This window comes from Gallus gallus, chromosome 5 (assembly GCF_016699485.2).
Source record: "Gallus gallus isolate bGalGal1 chromosome 5, bGalGal1.mat.broiler.GRCg7b, whole genome shotgun sequence".
NCBI lineage: Eukaryota > Metazoa > Chordata > Aves > Galliformes > Phasianidae > Gallus > Gallus gallus.
The window spans coordinates 24247874-24267764 of record NC_052536.1 but is presented as its reverse complement, the minus strand read 5'-3'; the positions used below and the strand labels follow the sequence as shown (position 1 = coordinate 24267764).

At 41.3% G+C, this 19891-nt stretch overlaps 1 protein-coding gene across 4 annotated transcripts in view; it reads left to right on the top strand.

Moving 5' to 3' along the window:
• The window catches only part of LTK (leukocyte receptor tyrosine kinase), a 138098-nt gene that overhangs the window by 102803 nt on the left and 15404 nt on the right, over positions 1–19891 (top strand). For all 4 annotated transcript variants that reach the window (XM_040701151.2, XM_046942657.1, XM_004941624.5 and 1 more), the window contains exons 7-19: positions 335–487; positions 1605–1705; positions 3503–3669; positions 7086–7180; positions 12106–12207; positions 13682–13859; positions 14390–14540; positions 15461–15592; positions 16139–16295; positions 17093–17275; positions 17797–17895; positions 18384–18536; positions 19213–19323. In XM_040701151.2, coding sequence (XP_040557085.1) covers positions 335–487; positions 1605–1705; positions 3503–3669; positions 7086–7180; positions 12106–12207; positions 13682–13859; positions 14390–14540; positions 15461–15592; positions 16139–16295; positions 17093–17275; positions 17797–17895; positions 18384–18536; positions 19213–19323 — 1782 coding nt within the window. The remainder of the gene's footprint in view (positions 1–334; positions 488–1604; positions 1706–3502; positions 3670–7085; positions 7181–12105; positions 12208–13681; positions 13860–14389; positions 14541–15460; positions 15593–16138; positions 16296–17092; positions 17276–17796; positions 17896–18383; positions 18537–19212; positions 19324–19891) is intronic.

The following is a 19891-nucleotide window of genomic DNA, read 5'->3' as shown; positions in this document are numbered from 1 at the left end:
CCAGCTTTTACAGAAATCCTTATGATGGCTGCAATTTCATTCACAATAGGACTTCTACAAATGTATGGAGTGATTTACCACACCAGACTGTGGGAGCTGCTATTTTCAGTGACAACACTGCAAAGTGTCTAACAGTTCCAGTAGCAAAAATTGTTGACTTTTTTTAATGACTGAGGAAATAAATAAGTGAGACCTATTAATATTCTAACATTGAAAAACAGCTTAAGTGGGATAGTTTCAAGAACTATAGTACATTTTGACTTTTTCTGCTGTTTGCCTTCTTCCATAATCAGGTTTCTTCTATTTTCCTGCTTTTTCTTTTGGTCCATTGTAGATAGTCTCCCAGAGGGTTCACATTGCTCTTTTGAAAAGGGTTCGTGCGGCTGGACACTGAATGAGACTGCAGCATCTGCTTGGTCTATCAAGGGGTTTAATGACATGATTCACAGTGGTTCATTTGTAGGGTCTGCCTTGCAAAGCACTGGAGGTAGGTTCTTCATAGTTCTTTCTTAATCTGTCTTTCTCTCTGTGAGTGAATGTTTTATGTGTGCATGTATGTGTGTGTCAGCATGCATGTGAATAAGTCTTGAACTTAGGGATGTGGTTTTTTTAAGTAGTTTAAAATGTTTGGCATTCTTCTTTTCAAAACAAATTTAGCACCAGTATAATCTAGAATAATTTTAAGTGTAGTTAAAACTAACTATTGATCACAAAACAAAACTTGATATGAAATGTTCTGTGGAAAATGTAACGTGAAACTCTAGGAGTCTAGATTGTCTTCACCTTTAAAAAGAATTATGTGATGAATTCTTTCCTCTCTCTATATACCTCTTCCCTCCTTGCCCTTATGAGATAGGCAATTGCAGGGTACTTCAGCTGCAGCATCACAAAGTAAAAAATGCCCAACAGAACTAAGCATCTTGTAAAACACAGATCTTTTGGAGATTTGTCTGACTTTGCCACTGGGTTATAAAGAGAATCACATCTAAGTCCATCCCGAGATTAAGTGATAATAAATGTTTTGTGCTGTAGAATACCACAGGAAAAAAAAAAAATAAAAGATTTGTTAATTCCCAGAACTGTCTGCTTTTCAAATAAGGAGGGACGCCAAATTCTGGCATGTTCATATTTGAAGTCAGAAGCTGAGTTTGGTTCAGTTCCCAATCAAAGTAGAGAGTGCTCATGTGAGAGTCCTGTTTGTCTCTTGAGAGCCCATATAAACTCTTACTAGGAACAAAGACTACAAATAAGCTCTTCTGGCACCCTATTTGTCTTAGCACGTTGTTGATGCTCATGGTGTAAGCATTATGGCTGATCAAAGAACTCAGAGTAGACTGCTGTGAACCACTGTATGGAAATGTACTTGAGTCACTTCTGAGGCTTATACACTCAACTTGTGTTGTGGGGAATGGTTTGGGATATTGACTTTTGTGCTGCTGAAATCTACTAGTGTATTCATTGTAATTCGCTAATAAATGTATTCTTAAGCTATGTTTCTACCATTTTCTCCTACTTACACTGTGCTTCAGAACAACAATGTTAAAATATTTTGAAAGTATTAAAAAAAAATCTTTTTTTTTTCTAATTAACTTTTCTGTTCACAGGACACTTTCTCTATCTGCGAGCAGATAGTAATCACACAAATGGTATGGCCAAGGCTTTCAGTACAAGCTTGCCAGCTAGTATTGCCACTGAAGATTACCAGGTATCTCCCTCTGCCTAAACACATTTGTGGAGCTAATTCTCAGGCTGTACACTGTTTTTGCAGTGTGCCCATTTTCTCTGTGCCTCTGTGCAGTGTATGAAACACAATAAAGTGCTTTACTATACTAGGAAGTATACTGCCTAGCTAGCTGCTTGCTGAACACCAGAAAGGAGAGACAAGGGGCATTCCCAGTAAGTAAGAGCAGGAGTGCTGAAATCGGCTCTTAGGTATAGAAGAACTCCCTAGCTTGGGTGTGTAGACCATTCCTCTGAAGAGTACCCAGCACCTGAAGTGTATTGGGTGGCCTTAGATTGCTGGAGAGTTGGCCATCTGAGCCTGTTGAGCCATTCAGTATGCGTGCTGCTGAGACTTTTCTTCCTAAATTCTGCATTGTGTTGTTATGAATTAACAAACTTGACAGCTTCACTGACAACAGGAGCAAGAAATCTGTGGGGCATTAGACCTTCCAGGAATAGATGAGGATAATAAACTGTTCATGTTCTTCAGAAACTTCAGAAGATGAAGGCAACCTGGTGTGGATAAAATCACATATCCTGCCTTCAGCCTAGATCCCTACAAAATGTAAGGGGAGCTTCAAGATGCTGAAAGCAAAAATATTTAAATAATATTGCACTCATATCACTTAGGAAAATTAAGTTGCAAGCTTGAGCTGGAGTCCAGCTCTGCCAGGGGAAAACAGAAAGCTTTGATGCTTCCTAATTAGAGCTGGCAAAAGAAATACAGTGCAGGTGCCAAAAATGTATCTTCACCATTTATATTTATTTATAAATCCAGGTCAAGTTTGCTGAATAGTTCCAACAAAATAAAATGTGCCTGGAGCTAGGTTCGCAAAACCAGGAGCAGTAACTGTTGGTCATGGGCGTCATACAGGAGATCCAGACCCTATCTCTCCTTTGCTGACACAGATTTGAATACCCATTTCAAGAGCAAGGAACTTCCTGTTGTTATGTATGTTTGTGTGTATACTCTATCTCCTGCTTGAGCTCTCTGTAATACAAAGAGCAGCTGAGTGCTTCAGGCTTCAGTGGAAATGGCAGTTTTCTCTTGATCTGTGACAAACTGTCAGTGGTGGCCCACAGAGAGAGGAAGGAGTTCTGCTTCAAAATATTCTTTGATCTGGTGATCAGATTGTTTACCTGCCACATCAGTGCTATGGTTCAGGTGGCATCTATGACTTGGAGCAAGTATATAGACTAGGGTTTCCTCTGTGGAGACGGCCTATTTGCTCATTTCCTGGGTACTTGTGACAGGGCAGTCCTCCCCTTGTAGCAGTTTTGTGCTATATAGTGCCTGAGTATGGATTGAGACACACCAGTGCAACACATTAATGAGTGATTACAATGGGAAACCTTAGAAGATTTAAACTCTTTCAAACCTTTTGACAGGATTTGGCTTGTGACAACTCTGAGAATACTGCTTTTCTGCAGTATTCCAATTCTAGTAGAAACATTTAACGATAAAGCTTTTCTTGAGTTTAAGCTTGTGTTCCTCTGCTTTATTACTTGTTGCTCCTGAAGGAGATAACAATCACTCAGATGATATCTGAGGCCACTGATATAGTCGTTAGCATCTAAGAACACGAGTGTCAGTCGAGGTCTCCAACAAGAAAATTCTGTGCTAGGAACAGCAATGAATCACACAAAAGCACTGGGGGCGTTAATGGTATGTGTGATTAAAGTTTGACCCACAGTCTCATATCCTGAAGGAGAGAGTAGTAAGTACTATCTCCTATTTATCAGAGGATACCATTCTTTTTTTGTTCTTGCTCTGTTACAGATCCAATTCTCAGTGCATGTTTTTGGCAGCTACAATGGTACCATCTCCTTCTCTGTCAGGGAAGAGAGAAATGGAGTTCCAGTTACCTTGCCAATGTGGGAAAGAGCAGGAAGCTGGAGTGACCATTGGTTTCTCATCACTTTACCAATGCCAGTGCTTCAGAACAGGTAAGAGCACCATCAGCAGCACCCAGAGATATCCCTACAGATTTTGTAAATTATTAGTGTCATCATTGAGAAGTATCACTTTCATTTTTGCCTTCTTCCAGACCCATTACAGACAAAATTAGAGGAGTACAGCAATTCTGCTTGCTGAGGAAGTCTTCTGTCTTCCTCCTCCATTCTGTGTCAGTCAATTTCAAGCTATGAAATGGTGTTGACAGCAAGTTATTCTGCACAATACAAATCATTTTTAAATTGCTCCAATCTGTTTCTTGCATTTTCATCAAGAAGGCCTGTCTCACATCACACTTCAGACAAAAAAATCAATCTCAAAGTCTATGTAATATTATAAATGTAAAAAGATCTACCTACTATTGGCAATAAGTATTGTCTTAAAACTTCATGGATTAGAAGGTTTGAGGGGATTGCTTTTAACTTGAGATGTTCTCAGCATCTTTTTGTAAAAAGTTAACGGATTTGAGTCTGGAAGTGGTAGCAATTCAGATCCAAGCAGCAGTGAAACAGGAAGCGGGGAGGGAGAATGTTGTCCCTCCCTTTTTCCTACTTTAATTTCATGTTTACCTTTGGTCACAACATTACTATGTTCTCCTTCAGAATACAATAGGTCTGCAAACTGGCAGTGTAGTATATATCCTTGTCTGACAGTCTGGAGCCCTGTGGATGTGTTTAGTTCTGTGTATTTAAAATACGACCAGTGAATTTGGCCAGAATAGCTCTTTCCCTCAGGCATTTTCCTCTGGACCTAGCCAGAGCAGTCTTTCGGGCTTTTCAAAGTTGTTAAAGAGCTTCTGCTTCCTCTAATAAATGGTCCCCTATTTTTTGTCTGCAAAGCCTTCCATTTTTGTGTCAGACCTCAGTTCTGAAGGGAAATTGATCTGAAGGGAAATGGATGTGGCAGGATGGAAAGGACACCAAATGGCTTTAGGGAGCACTAGCCAGCACACTCTGAGAGGGAAAAAAAAAAAAAAAAAAAGAAATTCCAGAACTGTTAAACTTGAGATGGTTGAGCACCCAGACAAAACAAAAAGGTAGCTCATGTATGCATCTTTCAAACGGAATGAGAGGAGGTCCCTTCCAACTCAAACATTTCTGTGATTCTATTACAGTCTGTCCCTGCCTGCCTGTTCCCTACTGCTCCTGATCTTCTCTTGTGCTATTTTTTTAGATGACCCCAAACATATCGTCAAGGTTTATTCTTGATTTTTCTACTCCATTGCCTACTTGCTTTTTTCTGTAAATCTCAGGCCCAAACCCCATATGTTAATGTCCAAGCTCTGGAAATGAGTTTAGCTAACTTTTCTCCTGTTTGTCCAGATTCAGTAAAACAAGAAATGGATACGAAACAGGGGAAAATACATGGTTTTTAGCACTATCTTCTCCAAACGAGCTCACTTTTTAGGAGAGAAAAACTACACAATTTGCTGATCAGCCTCCCAGCTGGGCACTTGGAAATCTGTTCCTGGTGGTGAGCTGGCAGGTTCTCTCACTTGGTTCACATACACAAGGAAAAAATGCTGCTATCAGAAGAAAATCAGGCAGACAGAGATAGCAGAGAAATTGAGAGGGCTATATGTTAGAGCCAATAAAATGAATTCAATGAGCGGGGACACTGGAAACCCCTCTGGCTAACAAGCACAGAGTTCAAAAGGCAAATTCCTCCTCTTTTTCTGAAGTTAAAAGGAATGGAAGGCATACAGAACCCAGCACTTGTGAGATGTCTGTTCTTATGTACTGGGGGATGAGAGTCATTCCCCAGGCACCGACTTGTACTCAGCTAGAACAGAAATCTGTCTTGTAGCACAGTGTCATGGCCCTTCTGTTCTGACTATATGGACCAGTCGCAGTATCTTGACCTGACCAAGGGTATGCTGACGTGTGTCTTCAGTAAGGATTAGACTGTGATGCTGTATCTTTGGCTGTAGATCCTAGAAGTCCCTAATACTGGGCTCACGTTACTGTGAGTTTTATCATCCATCAAATGCTCTGGGTAGTTGCTGCCTTGGACTGATGTGCAAGGTCTGAAGATGCAGAGGTACTGCTAAATAGAGAGGCTTCTGTAGGAAGGTGATTCGATGGTAAACTCCTCTGCTACTCCTATAGCTAAGAGAATGATCATCCAAGGAACACATTTGAATTTGTTGTGCCGACACTTATTACCAGAGGGCTCAGATCCTGTAGGTATGAAAACTTTTATTTGAAGCACAAGAGACTATTCTTGAGAATCAGAATCTTAAAGATTCTTTGCAGAATTGTATTAACTGTGGATGCCAATTTGTGGGTTATGCAGGTGCCAGGGCACAGGCACAGTCTGCCCACAGAGGCTGTGAGTTTCCTTCTTAGTGATACCCAGAAAACTTCTGGGCACCCTGCTCTGAGTGTCTCTGCTTGAACAGGGGTTGGGCCATATAGACTCAGAAGCCCATTTCAATCTCAACCATTCTGTGATTCTGTGGTATGGATCAATATTTGGCTGGTGGATGGAATATGCACATATACTTTATTGCTAGTAATTGGGGACAAGAAGGTGCTGATAGGCAGGTCAGCACGTCATCATAAATCATGATTAAGCATTGCCAGTGACAGCAGTAGAGGTCTTCTCCATGTGTTTTTAATAAGCTGTAAATAGACTGGACATCAGGCATCTGTTTATTTCTGAAGTTTAATGAAAAACAATTTAGTCGTATCTATTAGAAGAAGGTCCTTCAGTTCATTGGCCTTCTTCTGAATTCAGAACGTGGCAATGCTCATGGGGCATGACAGGCTTCATAGATAAGTAGTTAACATCTGGTCATGGTGGGAGGTGAGGTAGCCCAGAATGCAAACACTTTGATGATTTGTGGCTGAAATTTAAAATGGCTTGAATATCAGCTGAAATAAGTTTGTGTCACCTTGTTATTTTCCTGGTTACAGTGGCCAATGCTCAGGCCTAAAATTGCTGTCTTTCTGGATATTGCTCTGTTTAATTTTAATTTTGGCTGTCTCTTTGGGAATAGAAAAAAAGATTAATTTCCCCTTTCCTTTTTCACATGCCAAATTCCCTTACCATCAGTGGTGATTGATAAGGATGGTTGTGTATGTATAAATATTTGTGAGGGAGAGCATCTTGTTTTCCTGTCTGTGTGCAGATAGCAGGGGGAGTAGGGTTCTCATATTTGTTCCATGTGAAATGTGACATTATACGAGTATTGGTTGGTCCTACTAACGGTTGGTGTGTGAATAAGATTTCTAGCAAGCTCTTATGGCTGCTCAGCAGCTTGTCTAAAGGAAAGATTCTAAATTGTGATTATCACTACTGGTTGGTAAGAGAGCATTATATATTTAGTTGGGTTTTTTTGTTGCTGTTTTTTTTATCCCTCTGCCTCTTTGTCTGTCTTTTCTAAACCTTCTGTCTTTTTGCAAAGGTTTCAACTGCAACTTCTGGCAACCTGGGGCTGGAATTCCCAAGCTGACATCGCTATTGACAATATTACGTTTGGAATGGATTGCTTTGCTGATGGTGAGCCATGTCACGTTACAGAATCCCGTAAAGAATTTGGGTAGTGTAATCAGCATCCAGCTGACACGGAACACACTTGCTGTGTTTCTCCCCTTCACCAAGAGCGCACATGAATCATTTATGTTAGCTTTTATATCACAATGCCAATTATCTCTGATCTGCTGAAGATTGCAAGTAGAGGAAATTTTACAGTGTGTCAGTTTGCTAGTGCTCTTTCTTTTCCCTAATCTGTATCACGTAGTTGAAAGCTGCCTTGTGTGTCTTGGCAAGAAACTCTTGACTTACTCCTGAGCTTTAAGTGGAAGGATTACATCACATTGCTCTTTTGCAGTCCTCTCTGACCTGTGCACCCTGGCAATTGATAGCTGAAGGGAACTTGTTGAAAACAGAGGGAAAAACGACTATATTTTAGGGGAGGAAAGGAGGAGAACAGCAGAATAAAATATCTCTCTGGTAGTAAAGTTTAGGTTATTACAACAAGTTTGTTTTGCCCTGTAGGAGGCGCATCAGATGTCACTGGCAGGTACACACATACTTCTCTTGGCTTCTTTACCACTAATGCTACCGATGACGGTGTACTCCACTGAAGATGAAGCCAGAGCTAATCTCCAAAACATGCTAGCAAAAGAGTTGAATTTCTTCAAGTGGAAAAAGGGTGCATACTTGGGAATATTAGAAACTACCATCTTTTAGTCTCTGCAGAAAAGACTGATATTCTCTGTTGTTTAACCAGGAAGAAAACATGCAGGACTTCAATTGTGGCTTCTGTTGCAAATGAAATGTTCTGTGCTACACTTCAGAAGTACCCACTTGCAGTATGTCAGTGCTGAGTGTAGTAGCAGGTCCCTGCAGAGACTAGCTGTAGCCTCATGTGAGAAGGCCTATGTTAAAACTGAAAAAAAATTTTTCACCATCTGTAGCCCTTTTGTTCTCCTACCTTTGTCCAGTTCGGTCTCACACTCTTTGCCCCTTAGTTCCATGGGGACTGTGTACACCCTTCAATAAAATGTTGAGCATGCATATATTCATTTGAAATTAAGAGGAAGAGATATTCCTTTAGGGCAAAGCCATTTATTCACTCCAGCTCCTTAACACCCCTGGCTCCCAAATACATTGGGTTATGCATGCTAACATTTTGTTTTGAAATGTGAGAAAAGTTTTTAAGGAAACTGAAGGGAGTGATTCCAGATGTTCTTTGTGCCGACTCCTGTGTACCCAACTTCTGGACTTGACTGCTCTCCTGAGAGCAAATACAGACACCAGAGTACCTGTGGGCATTTTGTTGGCGCTAGTATAGAGTTATATTCTTTGGTAAATAGGTGGGGCACAAGAGACACTGCAAGAATGTTTTCAGGGCTTGTCTAGAAGACTCCACCCAGGTTTCTCCTCACTTTCAATTACTATAAATCTCACTGATGTCCAGGAGAGGCAGCCACTTACCCCATCTGAAAGTGTGACCCAGAGTTGCATGACTCATGCAGAAGACAGATATCGTGAAGGAAATGTTTCTCGGAAGCCCTGTGCTTGCCATTGTTCCTTGAATCCTCTTCACAAATTGACGTTTTCTCGCCTCTGAAAGTAACTCCCTTGCATTTATCTTCTCATGAGTTTAATTCAGTTAGGTTGCAGAGAAGCCCAGCAGCTCTGCTGTGTTTTCAGTAATGAAATTATTTCTCCCAAGCAAGGAGAGGTTTCAGATGTCAGAAAGAGAGCCAATTAAGATCCAAACAGTGAATTATTTGCATGAGGGCAACAGGAAGGACCTACAGCAGGAAGGAAAAATTTGCTGTTTGCTATGATGTAAATATTAATCTCTCCATCTATTTCAATCCTGTATTTCATTTTTCTTCAAAATCTAGTGCAGGCCTTGAAAGCACTGCTTGTATGTATGCAAGCTGGGAAAATAGGTGAAGTTTTCTATATCCCTCGACACTGAGAAGAAAGAATTAGTAATATCTGGAAGGTGGGGGTGGTGGTTGGGGAAGAGTGGTGAGGGCAGCTCAAGAAACATCAGTAGGGATGAAAAACAAACAGCCCATTCTTTGGATGGCAGCCCCTGGGCAGGGACAGATGCTTCCCCTGTGAGAAAGGCTAAGCAAAACCATCTTCTGGTTAATAAAATCACCTTGTGTTAAGACAGTGTCACAGATCAGATGGCATGGATCTGATTCATCATGAGAACTTTTAAAGAACAGCCATAAAGATACAAGTATTTTATCTTCTTAGTTAAATAGTGCTTCTGTAGAAAGAGATCTGAGTTTTGAGTGTCTAAATATGAAAATGAGGGCTGGCACGACTGTTGTCTTCCTCAGTGCTTTCATGGACACTGCTTTTACCGTTAGCTTTTAGTGCTCTGAGGATGGTATTGTTCCAATTAAGAATACAGTTCTGTGGTCCGTCAAAGTGTGCTCTACTGTCCTGGCCAAGGGATTACTTTTCGATTTGTACATCATTTATACTTTCTAAAAAGGCTGGTTTTTAAATGACAAGAGTGTCTGAAGAGAGCTTTTGTATGTCATACCTCTTGTTTTTTACTTTGGAATCCCCAGGCTAACAAAACCTGGCCTGCCAGTCTCATTGATTGAGGCCAATGGTATGAGAAGGTTCAAGCTGCTCAGCACAGCCCCGTATGGTTGAGTTAGTAAGGTACTGACAAGAAGTGCAATTGTGTCAGCCAAAGAGCTGGGAAATAGGGACATTAGTGCAGTTTCCTCATTCTCTGTCCCACTCCAGGACAAGCTGGAGAGGCTTCCAGAAGTGCTCCACCTGCATGAGTGAGGTAAGATCTCTGAAGAGACTATGCACACTTTGAAGATACTGCAAGGCACTTTATTCTGATTAATCCCTGCCCCAAAATTACTAAATCCATCTTCATTACAGTCCCAGAAACAGGGAAATAGGAACTATTTACTGTGGCTCTGTCTCTGCAGAAGATTCCCTTTCCTTTTATGATTTCCACTGTATGATTTTCAGTGTGAAAATCAACAGCATGAGCTGAGTCCTGGAGTGATGTAGTTGCTCTTCATGTTTTTCTGATATAAGTTCACCTAAACATGAATAATTCTTGTTCCCCTCTGTTCAATTGCGGCCAATATTTTGGCTATCAGAAAAGCAAGTAGAAGCTAAAAAAAGACTCGAGTAGCAGCCTCTGGATGCCAGGGCTACACCATATTTGTAAAAATTGCCACCTTCCAAATTCATTTCTGGTGGCACATAAAGGACCAGCTTCCTAAGAGTTAATGGCTCATGTGGACAGGCTGATGCTTAGCCTGTCATGCAGCTTGCATGCTGAAAACAGAGGAGACAGAAGCTTTCTTCTAGTGTGTGAAGGTTTGAGACTGTTTGGAGAAGGAGGAGAGATTGTTTGTTTGGAAACAAAGCATTGCCTTAGGATAGCCAGTTGGGATGCTGGAAAAAAAAAAAAAGAAATCCATGCGGACACACAGACCAACTCTGTATTTCAGGAATTGATTTACATTCCATCAATCTGGCAAACATAACCAGACTTCTTGTACATCTCTAACTATCTGAAACTGTTTTGACCTTTGGGATTCATCATTCACGGCAGGCCTAGGGCGGCCAAGCATCTTTTCTGGCTATGAGTTGCCGTTTTCATTTGGTTTTCCTTCTTGCCTTTGATCCAGATCATTTGTTTCGGGTTAATTTCATTTTTCACTTGCTTGACAACTCCATCCATTGAAGTTCTCTATCTCAGTATGAACAGAGTGTGTCAGTACAAAGCTTCCTTTTACTTCCATCCATCAATGAGCTTTCACACAGACCTGGAGGGAATATTCTCAGGAGTAAAAGCACAGCAAGGTCTCCATGCTTCAATTAGTTATTTGGCCTTTCTGACACAGCTAACAAGTGTGTTAATTATCACTATTTAGAGCAGTGGCTTTGCAGCAGAGATAATTGTCCAGCTGGAAATGAGTGAGTCTCTTTTGAATAGCGCATCAAACAGCTGTTAGATTCTCACAACTGGAACAAATGGAAATATTTGTAATGTTTTTCAACTAATGAAAAACGTTCAGTATTAAACTAACTGAGAGCTCATAAAGTGTCTCCTTTTCTTACAGAGAATTTCTTACAAAGATCTGCATACAAATGGGTAATTTAACTATGGAAACAGGATGCTTGCAGATTATAAATCAAGAGTTATTACTTTTTTCCTGTTCTAAGGCAGCTTTGGTTACACATGGTGTTCTTAGTGCATTTGGATGCTTTGGCTCAGCCTCTGCTTTGAAGTCTCTCCTCCCTGAGAAAGGGCTGATTTTTAAAAGCCTGTTTCACTGTGCATAAATGTTGCCTTTTGCTCTGTGTTTTTCAGAAAGATTTGTCCAAAAATTTACAGTTATTGCCAAGGCTATGCTTCTGTTTCTCTACTGTCCATGTGACGTCATTTTATTTAGCATATTATTCCTTAAACAAGGTTGGGAGTGGAGGGGTATGAATTTCGTTGGTGAGAGAAGAGTGATCCAAAGCTCGTTTACCTACCATGACAGCATTAAGAACCAAAGATAACATTTTTTGCTATCACTGTCCTTTACGCCTTTGACCAGCAGAGCATCAGTACTGGTATCTGTTTTCCCATACCGTGCTTTTCTCGAAGATTCTTGTAACCATAGCCAGTGTAGTTTGCTGCCAAGGAGCTTATCTTGCAGGTAAGCCTCCATGGGATAACACAGGATGTTTGTTCATGTGAAGTCCCACTGATTTCAGCACAGATAGAGGTAGCTAAGCCAAGATACAGGTGCAAGAAAACCAGTTAAAAAAAAATGCTGATTGTTTAAAATACTTTTTCTGTCCAAGGTATTATATACTTACCTTAAACAAATGGTCATGCTGAATTAATTCATGCAAACTTTTAAATTTTGCATCTCTTTTTTCTATAATCTTCCTTTCCATTCTACAAACTATTACAGGAAGACAACCAACTCATTTTAAAGGAAAGCATCAGTTCCCACGGGAGATTAGTAGTCCTGATGAGCATCTTCTGAACCCCCTGGAAGAGCCTTCCCTCCCAGGTAAATGATTCAGTACTGAAAACCTGTCTCTTGCCTGTAGGAGGTAGCTTCCTTTTTTATCTCTGTATGTGATCTGCCTGAGTATGTTCTGCATGACCTATAGTGGCAGAGCAATGAAGTATAATCTTTCCCAAATTTGTGGAGAACTATGTCAGGTCTGCTTGGCTGTGGGGCAGCAGTTTCCTGAGGTCCAAATCACCAGTCTCTAAAGAGCAGGATGTTTTTAAAGAGAAATGGAGCTCATAAGTAAAGAAGCTTTAAGTGAAAGCAGAAGCTACCTGACTGAAATTCAAAGTGCACTAAGGCCAGTGCAGGAAAGAAAGGCATAGATTAGTACAGAAAGCTGGGGATAGATACAGAACTGCTGGGACTTAGTGAATAGTGAGGCTGAACCAAATGGATGGAGAATATGAGTGTAAAGATGAAGAATCAGGGAGGGAAAAATGTGAGGGTCTAGAAATCCACAGAGGAGAGAAACTGGATGAAAAGCAGGGAGAACCAAGGTTCCTAGGGACCTGTTTACTGATAACAGCAGAGGGGGGCTGCTCTGGGGGACAGGCATCAACTGTGTGGGTGAGAAGAGCTGTCTATAGGAGTGTGTGAGGAGAGGAGGCTGGAGGAAGCAGAGTCCAGTAAGTACAAAAGAAAGCATATTCCACCCAAGAGCCTTCAGAAAAATGCAAGATTCTTGTGTCTTGAGGTTGCTTTGCTGCCAACAAATAGCTGTGTGCACAAACCTCCTGAACTCTGTTCTCCTGAGATCCGACAATCCATATTGCTGTCAGTTCCTCCATTAGCTTAAATGGCAGAGATTTCTGTAGTGGAGCTAATGCTCTGCATGTTGGCAGGATAACATCTATAGGGGATAGTTTTGCTCATCTTTTCCTTTAAAGAAGAGTAGATTATTTTCTTTAAAGGCTTGTGATTTTCACTGCTATTTTAATCGTTCAGTTCTACTTTGAATAAATACAGTACCGCTTAACTCTGACCCTGTGTGTGCACTGTATCATGGCTTTTAAAAGTGTTATCACCTCTGATTAATTATCACTAGTCGCAGTGTTAGACATTTTCAACTTTTATTTCTATGTGAATGCTTGGGGCAGTCCCAGATATGTATACAGACTGGGAGAGCTCCTTGAGAGAACTGTAATGCAAGTTTAAGCTTCTTTGTTTTAAAATTATAATCATGAGCATATGATAAATTGACATATTCAGTTGAAAAGATCTGTACATAGCAAACACTACTGCAGAGTGATCTTTCTCATAATAATCTAACTAAAGAGAAAAAACAATAGTGTTTTGTAAACAACAATCATTTTGTCATCAAAGAGTCACAAAGAACACATAACACCAGGAAAAGGAACATTCTGATGATACATGTCCTGTATTTAAAGAGTTCTGTAAGTTAACTGTACATGCCTGAGAAATAAAGGGAAGCTCGTGTCTGCCCTAACTCTGTCTTTTCTGGTCACAGGGGACACATCTGTTGTTCTCTGGTGGTTCTCAACATGTGGTGCCAGTGGTCCACACGGGCCAACTCAAGCTCAGTGTGACAACGCCTACAGGGGCAGCAATGTGTCGGTGATTGTAGAGAAGGAGGGCAGGCTCCGAGGAGTGCAAGTCTGGAGAGTGCCAGCTACAAACCGGTACAGGTATGTATGAGAGCGTGTTGATGAAGCAACAATTAAACTACTTTCTGGTTCTGGAATTTCAGCAAATGTAAGTGTAGACCATCTTTGCTGAGTGGTGAAGGGATAGAAAAGCAGGAAAGAAATAGAAGAGCTAGCTCTAAGGTTCTGTGTCTGAGCTACTGTTGAAACATGGGAGGGTGGAACAGTGACTTAGAGGAGATTAGAACAGGAGTGACTGTGGGCATGTAATCAAAGACAAGTGCTGCCATCGTCTTGGGCCCAGAGCCTTGGTATTTTAGATTTGGCCATGCCAGTTCACCCTGTTTGCCTCTGAAATCGGTCTCTAGTGCTCCAGCGTAGCTGATTGATCCTCTTGAGCAGCCTCTGCTGCATATGTCTCAGAAAAAGAAGGGCCATGAGACACTGCAGCAAGAGCCTGCTCTGGAGCAATGCCTTTTGGGAGTGCAGGCTGGGGAGAACTTACAGATGGAGCTGTTTTGGAGGATGAAAAGTGTAAGATTTGTCTCTTTAATTACACCTTTTTCTTCCAGAATTTCTGCCTATGGAGCAGCTGGAGGGAAGGGAGCCAAAAACCACAATGAGAGGTCCCACGGGGTCTTCATCTCGGCCACCTTCCAGCTGGAGAAAGATGAGCTGCTGTACATCTTAGTGGGGCAGCAGGGGGAGGATGCCTGCCCTGGGGTGAGGGCACAAGTGGGCAGAGACTTTGTAGATATAATTCACTGAGATTCAGTGGGTGGTTTGGGGTTTGGCTGGACTGGTGATGAAAGATAGAAATCCCAGGATCCAGCTCTGAAATCCAGTCAGTATAGTACGAACGAATAAACCAAGTTAGAAAGAATCTCAAAACAAACATGAAGAACTCTGAAAAGAAAATTGACCCCAAAATGTGCAAACACATACAAAACCCACAGGAACTTTACTTTAAGCTCCTGGTGTTTTAATTCATTATTGGCTTTCTTCTGCTTATTTTAAGAGGGGAGCTACTAGGCAAGAGTATTCCCACTCTTATTTTTCCACAGCCTGGATTTCTTTCTGTGTGCCAGGATTTTGGATTATTTTCTGTAACTTATAGAAGCATCTACAAATCCGAAGCAGCATTGTGGCTGCATTTTCTTAGGTATTCTCTAAGCTTAGAGACTGATGTCTAAATCCAAAGCCAACCAAAAATGGTGGGAATCTTCCCACTAACTACAGTGACCCCTGAATTGGCATGTGTAATGACAAAAAACCCACTTGTGATGAGCAGAAATTGCTAACAGGAGTGATTATACAGATGTCCTCTAATACTGGACCCAGTGATGTGAAAGTCTTTGTCACTTAGGCTCAAAAGTTACCTCATCAGCAAAAATCCTTTGTTACCACATCCTCACATTTTTTTAAGGAATGTGATCTGCCAGTCCATGCAGACCATTTGTATTTTCAGTTGTATGCAAATCAGAGGTAGCAGACAGTTCTATCCTTTGCTGTAGAGGAGCTCCCCTTCCACGTATATACATCCGCATGCATATTATCTCTGTCTGGTATGTATCGCAAACAATATTATCATACTGAGATAGATAAATCTCAATAATTTGAGTGTGTCTCTTGTCTCCTTTCAGGCCAATCCTCAGACCCAGAAGATCTGCTTAGGGGAGTCATCTGTCATTGAAGAAGATTACAAAAAAAAAAAGGACCTGAAGGACTGGGCTGGAGGAGGTGGGGGTGGAGGAGGAGCAACCTACGTCTTTAGAGTAAGTATTGCCTCTTTCCCTCCAACCTGAGTAGTGTCCTGCAAAGCAACTATCTTTCACCATTTATCATGGCATATGAAGCATAGTTCTTAAATGAAGATGATGAGAAAGAATTGTGTCTGTTGTCCAGCTCCCCCCTCCGCCTCTCTTTGTGTTGCTCTGTCTTTTTGTATTTTTAGTTGAGTTCTTTACATCTTCATATTCTCAATCACATTCATCACTGTCGCTAAGCTAGCTGAACTGCTTCTTCAGTTCTTGACACCTCAGGTCTGGGAACCACAACTGGGTCTTGTTTTGATGCTAACAACAATCCAAACAAAACAAACCAAAAACCAAACCATTGATATTTATTTGCATAGTTACTTTTGAACACAGAGACACTGTGTAAAACATTCTTATAATGTAGTCAGGAAACAATCAATACCATTGCCCTGGCATTGGGCCTCTCTTCTTTGGATTGCTTTTGTGCTTTTTGATGAGTTTGTTGTGAGCTCACGTATTCAAGGGATGTGAAGTTTTTCTGATGTTTGATGGGGGGTTTTCCAGCAGAAGGATGGGATTTTCGAACCTTTGCTCATCGCAGCAGGAGGAGGAGGAAAAGCCTATCTGAAGGCTCAGGACAACTCCCTGGATGACGTACCTCTGGAGCAATTTGAGAACAGCACTGCAGTACCGGGAGTCAGTGGAAGAACTGGGGCAGCAGGTGAGATGCTGAAGCTACACAAAGTCTGAATCAAATGGCTGTATGTACAAGCTGTCCTGACAGTGAGGGGCTTCTTGATATTTTGGAATTCTACGGTAGTAGTAGTTAGAAGTATGCTTCTAGTCTATAAAAGATGTCTTTTTATATGGTCTATCACTAGATAAAAAGAGAATTTATAGGACAGATGATGAGTGGCTGTTCCATAGGAGTGCTCTTCTCTGAAAAGTCGCTGAGTGAAAATGATGTTGGGGAGTTTGAGCACACTCCTCCAAACTGTAACAGTGGCTTTACAAGAGAGGACTTTCTCCCTATTACTTCCCTGAAACTCTAACAAAGAGTTCTTCTGAAAGTGTCCTAGAAATGGAAGCTTACTTATAGTCTTGTAATAAGTGTGTGCCAGTGGCTCTCCAGATCCTGCTGTGTAATATCCTTATAGAGGGGCCACTCAAGTGAGATAAGAAAATCCAGTTTAGTTTTTATTTCCCCAAGGAATTCAGCATCTAACAGGGCTGAAAGCCCTAAGCAGTTATCCCAAAGGGGGCTGGTGGGCTCCTTATTTCCCCAGTGCCACTACAAATTGGTGCTGAACTGTTGGTTATGCAGCAGATACTACAGGTCATGCGCTAGATTTCCACTTTGTTATTAACCATGGCAACAAGAAGCTTGTCTGTGTATTCTCTTACCCTTTAACAAAGAGTTAACTTGAATGCAGGCACTTCTTAAGAAATTAATTACATTTTCTTTGATTGTGCTTCATTCACCTGCTCTCACTTTGTTGTGACGTTTTGATTGTGAAGGTGGAGGTGGTGGCTGGCAAGATGTGACTCTGCTTCCTCAAGCTGGGAAATCCCTCTTGGAAGGTGGAGAAGGGGGTCAAGCTTGTCACCAAGCATTAGCCAAGCTCCAGTGGGCTACCTCTGGTGGTTTTGGTGGTGGAGGAGGAGCTTGTACTTCTGGTGGAGGAGGTGGAGGTTACAGAGGTAGGTCTGCTGAAGAAATAAGTTGTACTGTCTCATTTTGTGCAGTTCAGAGCTCATGCAACTAGGAAATAGAGCTCTCAGTGCGAAAGTACACTACTGCAGAAAGTCACTTACAGACACTTCAACGTGAATGGCATGAGCACCCCCCTCCATCTCTATTTAATTGGAGAAATCAAGGTTATAGAAGCATTTCTAAGTATTTTCCAGATGTGCTGAATAATCCCTTTATTTGTTCTCAAAATGCCCAAGAAACTGTTCAGTTTATTTTTTCTTTTTAAAGCAAATGTATTTTTACCTAGATGAACTGAGAAACCTACACTTGAATAAGCCACTTCACTAGCCTTGGTACTGGTTGGGATGAGCAAGCCTTATTCATTAAGGATGTTATACACAGTAATATCACTGGAAGACTGGAGAGTGACTGCAGGTGTTTAGAGCCAGGAACAAAATGTGGCACTTGAGAGGCATCACACTTTTGCAGCATGCAGCACTGACAACTAACCATACTCTTCTTTCTCCAGGGGGGCATGCCTCTAAAAATGATGATATCACAGCTGGTGGGCAGTATGGCATCTCGTTTGTGAATCCCATTGGAGAGATCTTCTTGCATCCCCTTGCAGGTACAATACACTTTTTCTTCTTACTCTTCATTTTTCCTTCTCTCTATTTCTTTTTTCCCGCTGCCTCTCCTCCTGCCTTTTCTTTTTATAGCTTTCATTCAGGCATATTTCACTCTGCAGGCCAGTTCCTCAGTTGTGATTACTGCTTTAAAATTGTCTATAATGCTCTGGGACCTTCTTCCTCTCTAGCAGTTAAGCCAGGAGAGGTGTCAGTCATCCAGTTTAACTGCACATCCTTGGTCCCAGACACGTTCAAGTCAGTTCACTTCAGGACTTCTCTGTCTGCTTAGAATTCAATTCCTTCTTCCCTTCTGGACCATGTCAGATTTCTGACCTGCCCACAGTATCAATTCTCTTGCAGAGAAAGGAGAAGTGGTACCTGCCTACTCCTTTTACTCCTTTTTTCTCTTTTTTCTTTTTTGCCCTTACTGGGGAAAGATGGGAAATGATAAACTAAACCTGCTTGTTCTGTCTGATTCCTTATTCAGCCGTGGAGAATGATGGTGAGGTGGAGGTTCAGATCTATCTTAACTGTAGCCACTGCCACTCAGACAACTGTAAGAGAGACCCTGACACCAACCTGCCAGTCTGCCAATGTGAGATGGGGGCTGTGCTAGCCAATGACAATGTCACCTGCACTGGTAAGATACAGTTTTATCCTAACTGGATAATGAACGTATCCTTTGTAGTGTCTCTCTTCCTGGCTTTTGTATTTATATACAATTACCCAGTACTGAAAATTCCTGATGTCCTTTCTTTGTATGCTGAGCTGCATGTCTGCCACCATATCTAAAATGCAGGTTTGGATTAGATGGAAGATAAATTAATTGTAAATGGACACTAAATCTCTTGAATGGATACAGTGTGTCAAATAGTTAAGCAATGATACCTTTCCTGTATAATGTACCACCTAATTTAAGCCACAAATTACTTCCTTCCACAGAAGTTTCCTACAGTGTCTGTTCAGCTGATGCCTAGTATTCACTGTTTACTGACATGGCCTCTTAGAATGCCAGTGCATCAAGACTGTAGACAGTTTCGACTTGTTAGCAATAATGTTACCCATTAGGAAAAAAACTGAGGAATGCATAAGCAACCTGTGTTTTACTAGTTAGATTTCTGTCTTAACAATGTTTTAAAAATGATTTTTATTTTTTTTTTCAAATTTCAAGGCTGTAAAGGGACTTTCTGTATTTTCTATAGGATGATTTAGCCATGGTCGCTGTACTGTTTTCTGAAACAACAACCGTGACAGGGGTTCTTTCCTGCAGCTTGGCTTGTTTCCTGATTAATGCACCTCTGTTTTTCATTTTCCAGTTCCACAGGGTCATATCCCAGAGGGACATCTGCCTCTCCCACTCCTCCTAGCTGTGGTGGCTGTAATTGTGATGCTCGGAATGATCCTCACTGGTGGCAGCCTATCTATCAGTAAGAAACACTTCCTTTGACTTTTCTTTTTCTCAGTTAATTTAGACAAAAAGGGACCACCCAACCACATACAGCTACTTCTAATACTTGGAGCCAGAATGTTTTGGTCTCCCAAGGGAATCAGAGAGGGAACAGGGAGAAAGAAATAATAGGAAACATCACCACCCCACAGATAAGCACAGTCATAATCCCCAAAGCCAATGACTGCTCTCTCCTTGTATTTGCTGTAGAAAAAACCTTGGACAACCCTGTAGGCAGACCCTTCTTTTGCAGCCATTGCTGTATAGACTAAAGTCACAATCTCTGTAATTGAACACATAATTCCTTCAGAGAGACAGCATTCTTTTTTGCTGCCTCAGTGCCAGCAAGGTGTCATGTGAGACAACATTTCCTCTGCCGACTTATAAAGAAGCAGAGGTAACTTAAGTTTCTTCCAGGTGATTAGGACTCTGCAGGGACAAAAATGTTTGCATATTCAGTATTAAATCGCTATAGAAGAGGGAGGTGCAGGAAAGCTAATGATGCTTCTTGAGCATTTGTAGTTACAGATTTGGTTTCTTCTTTCTGT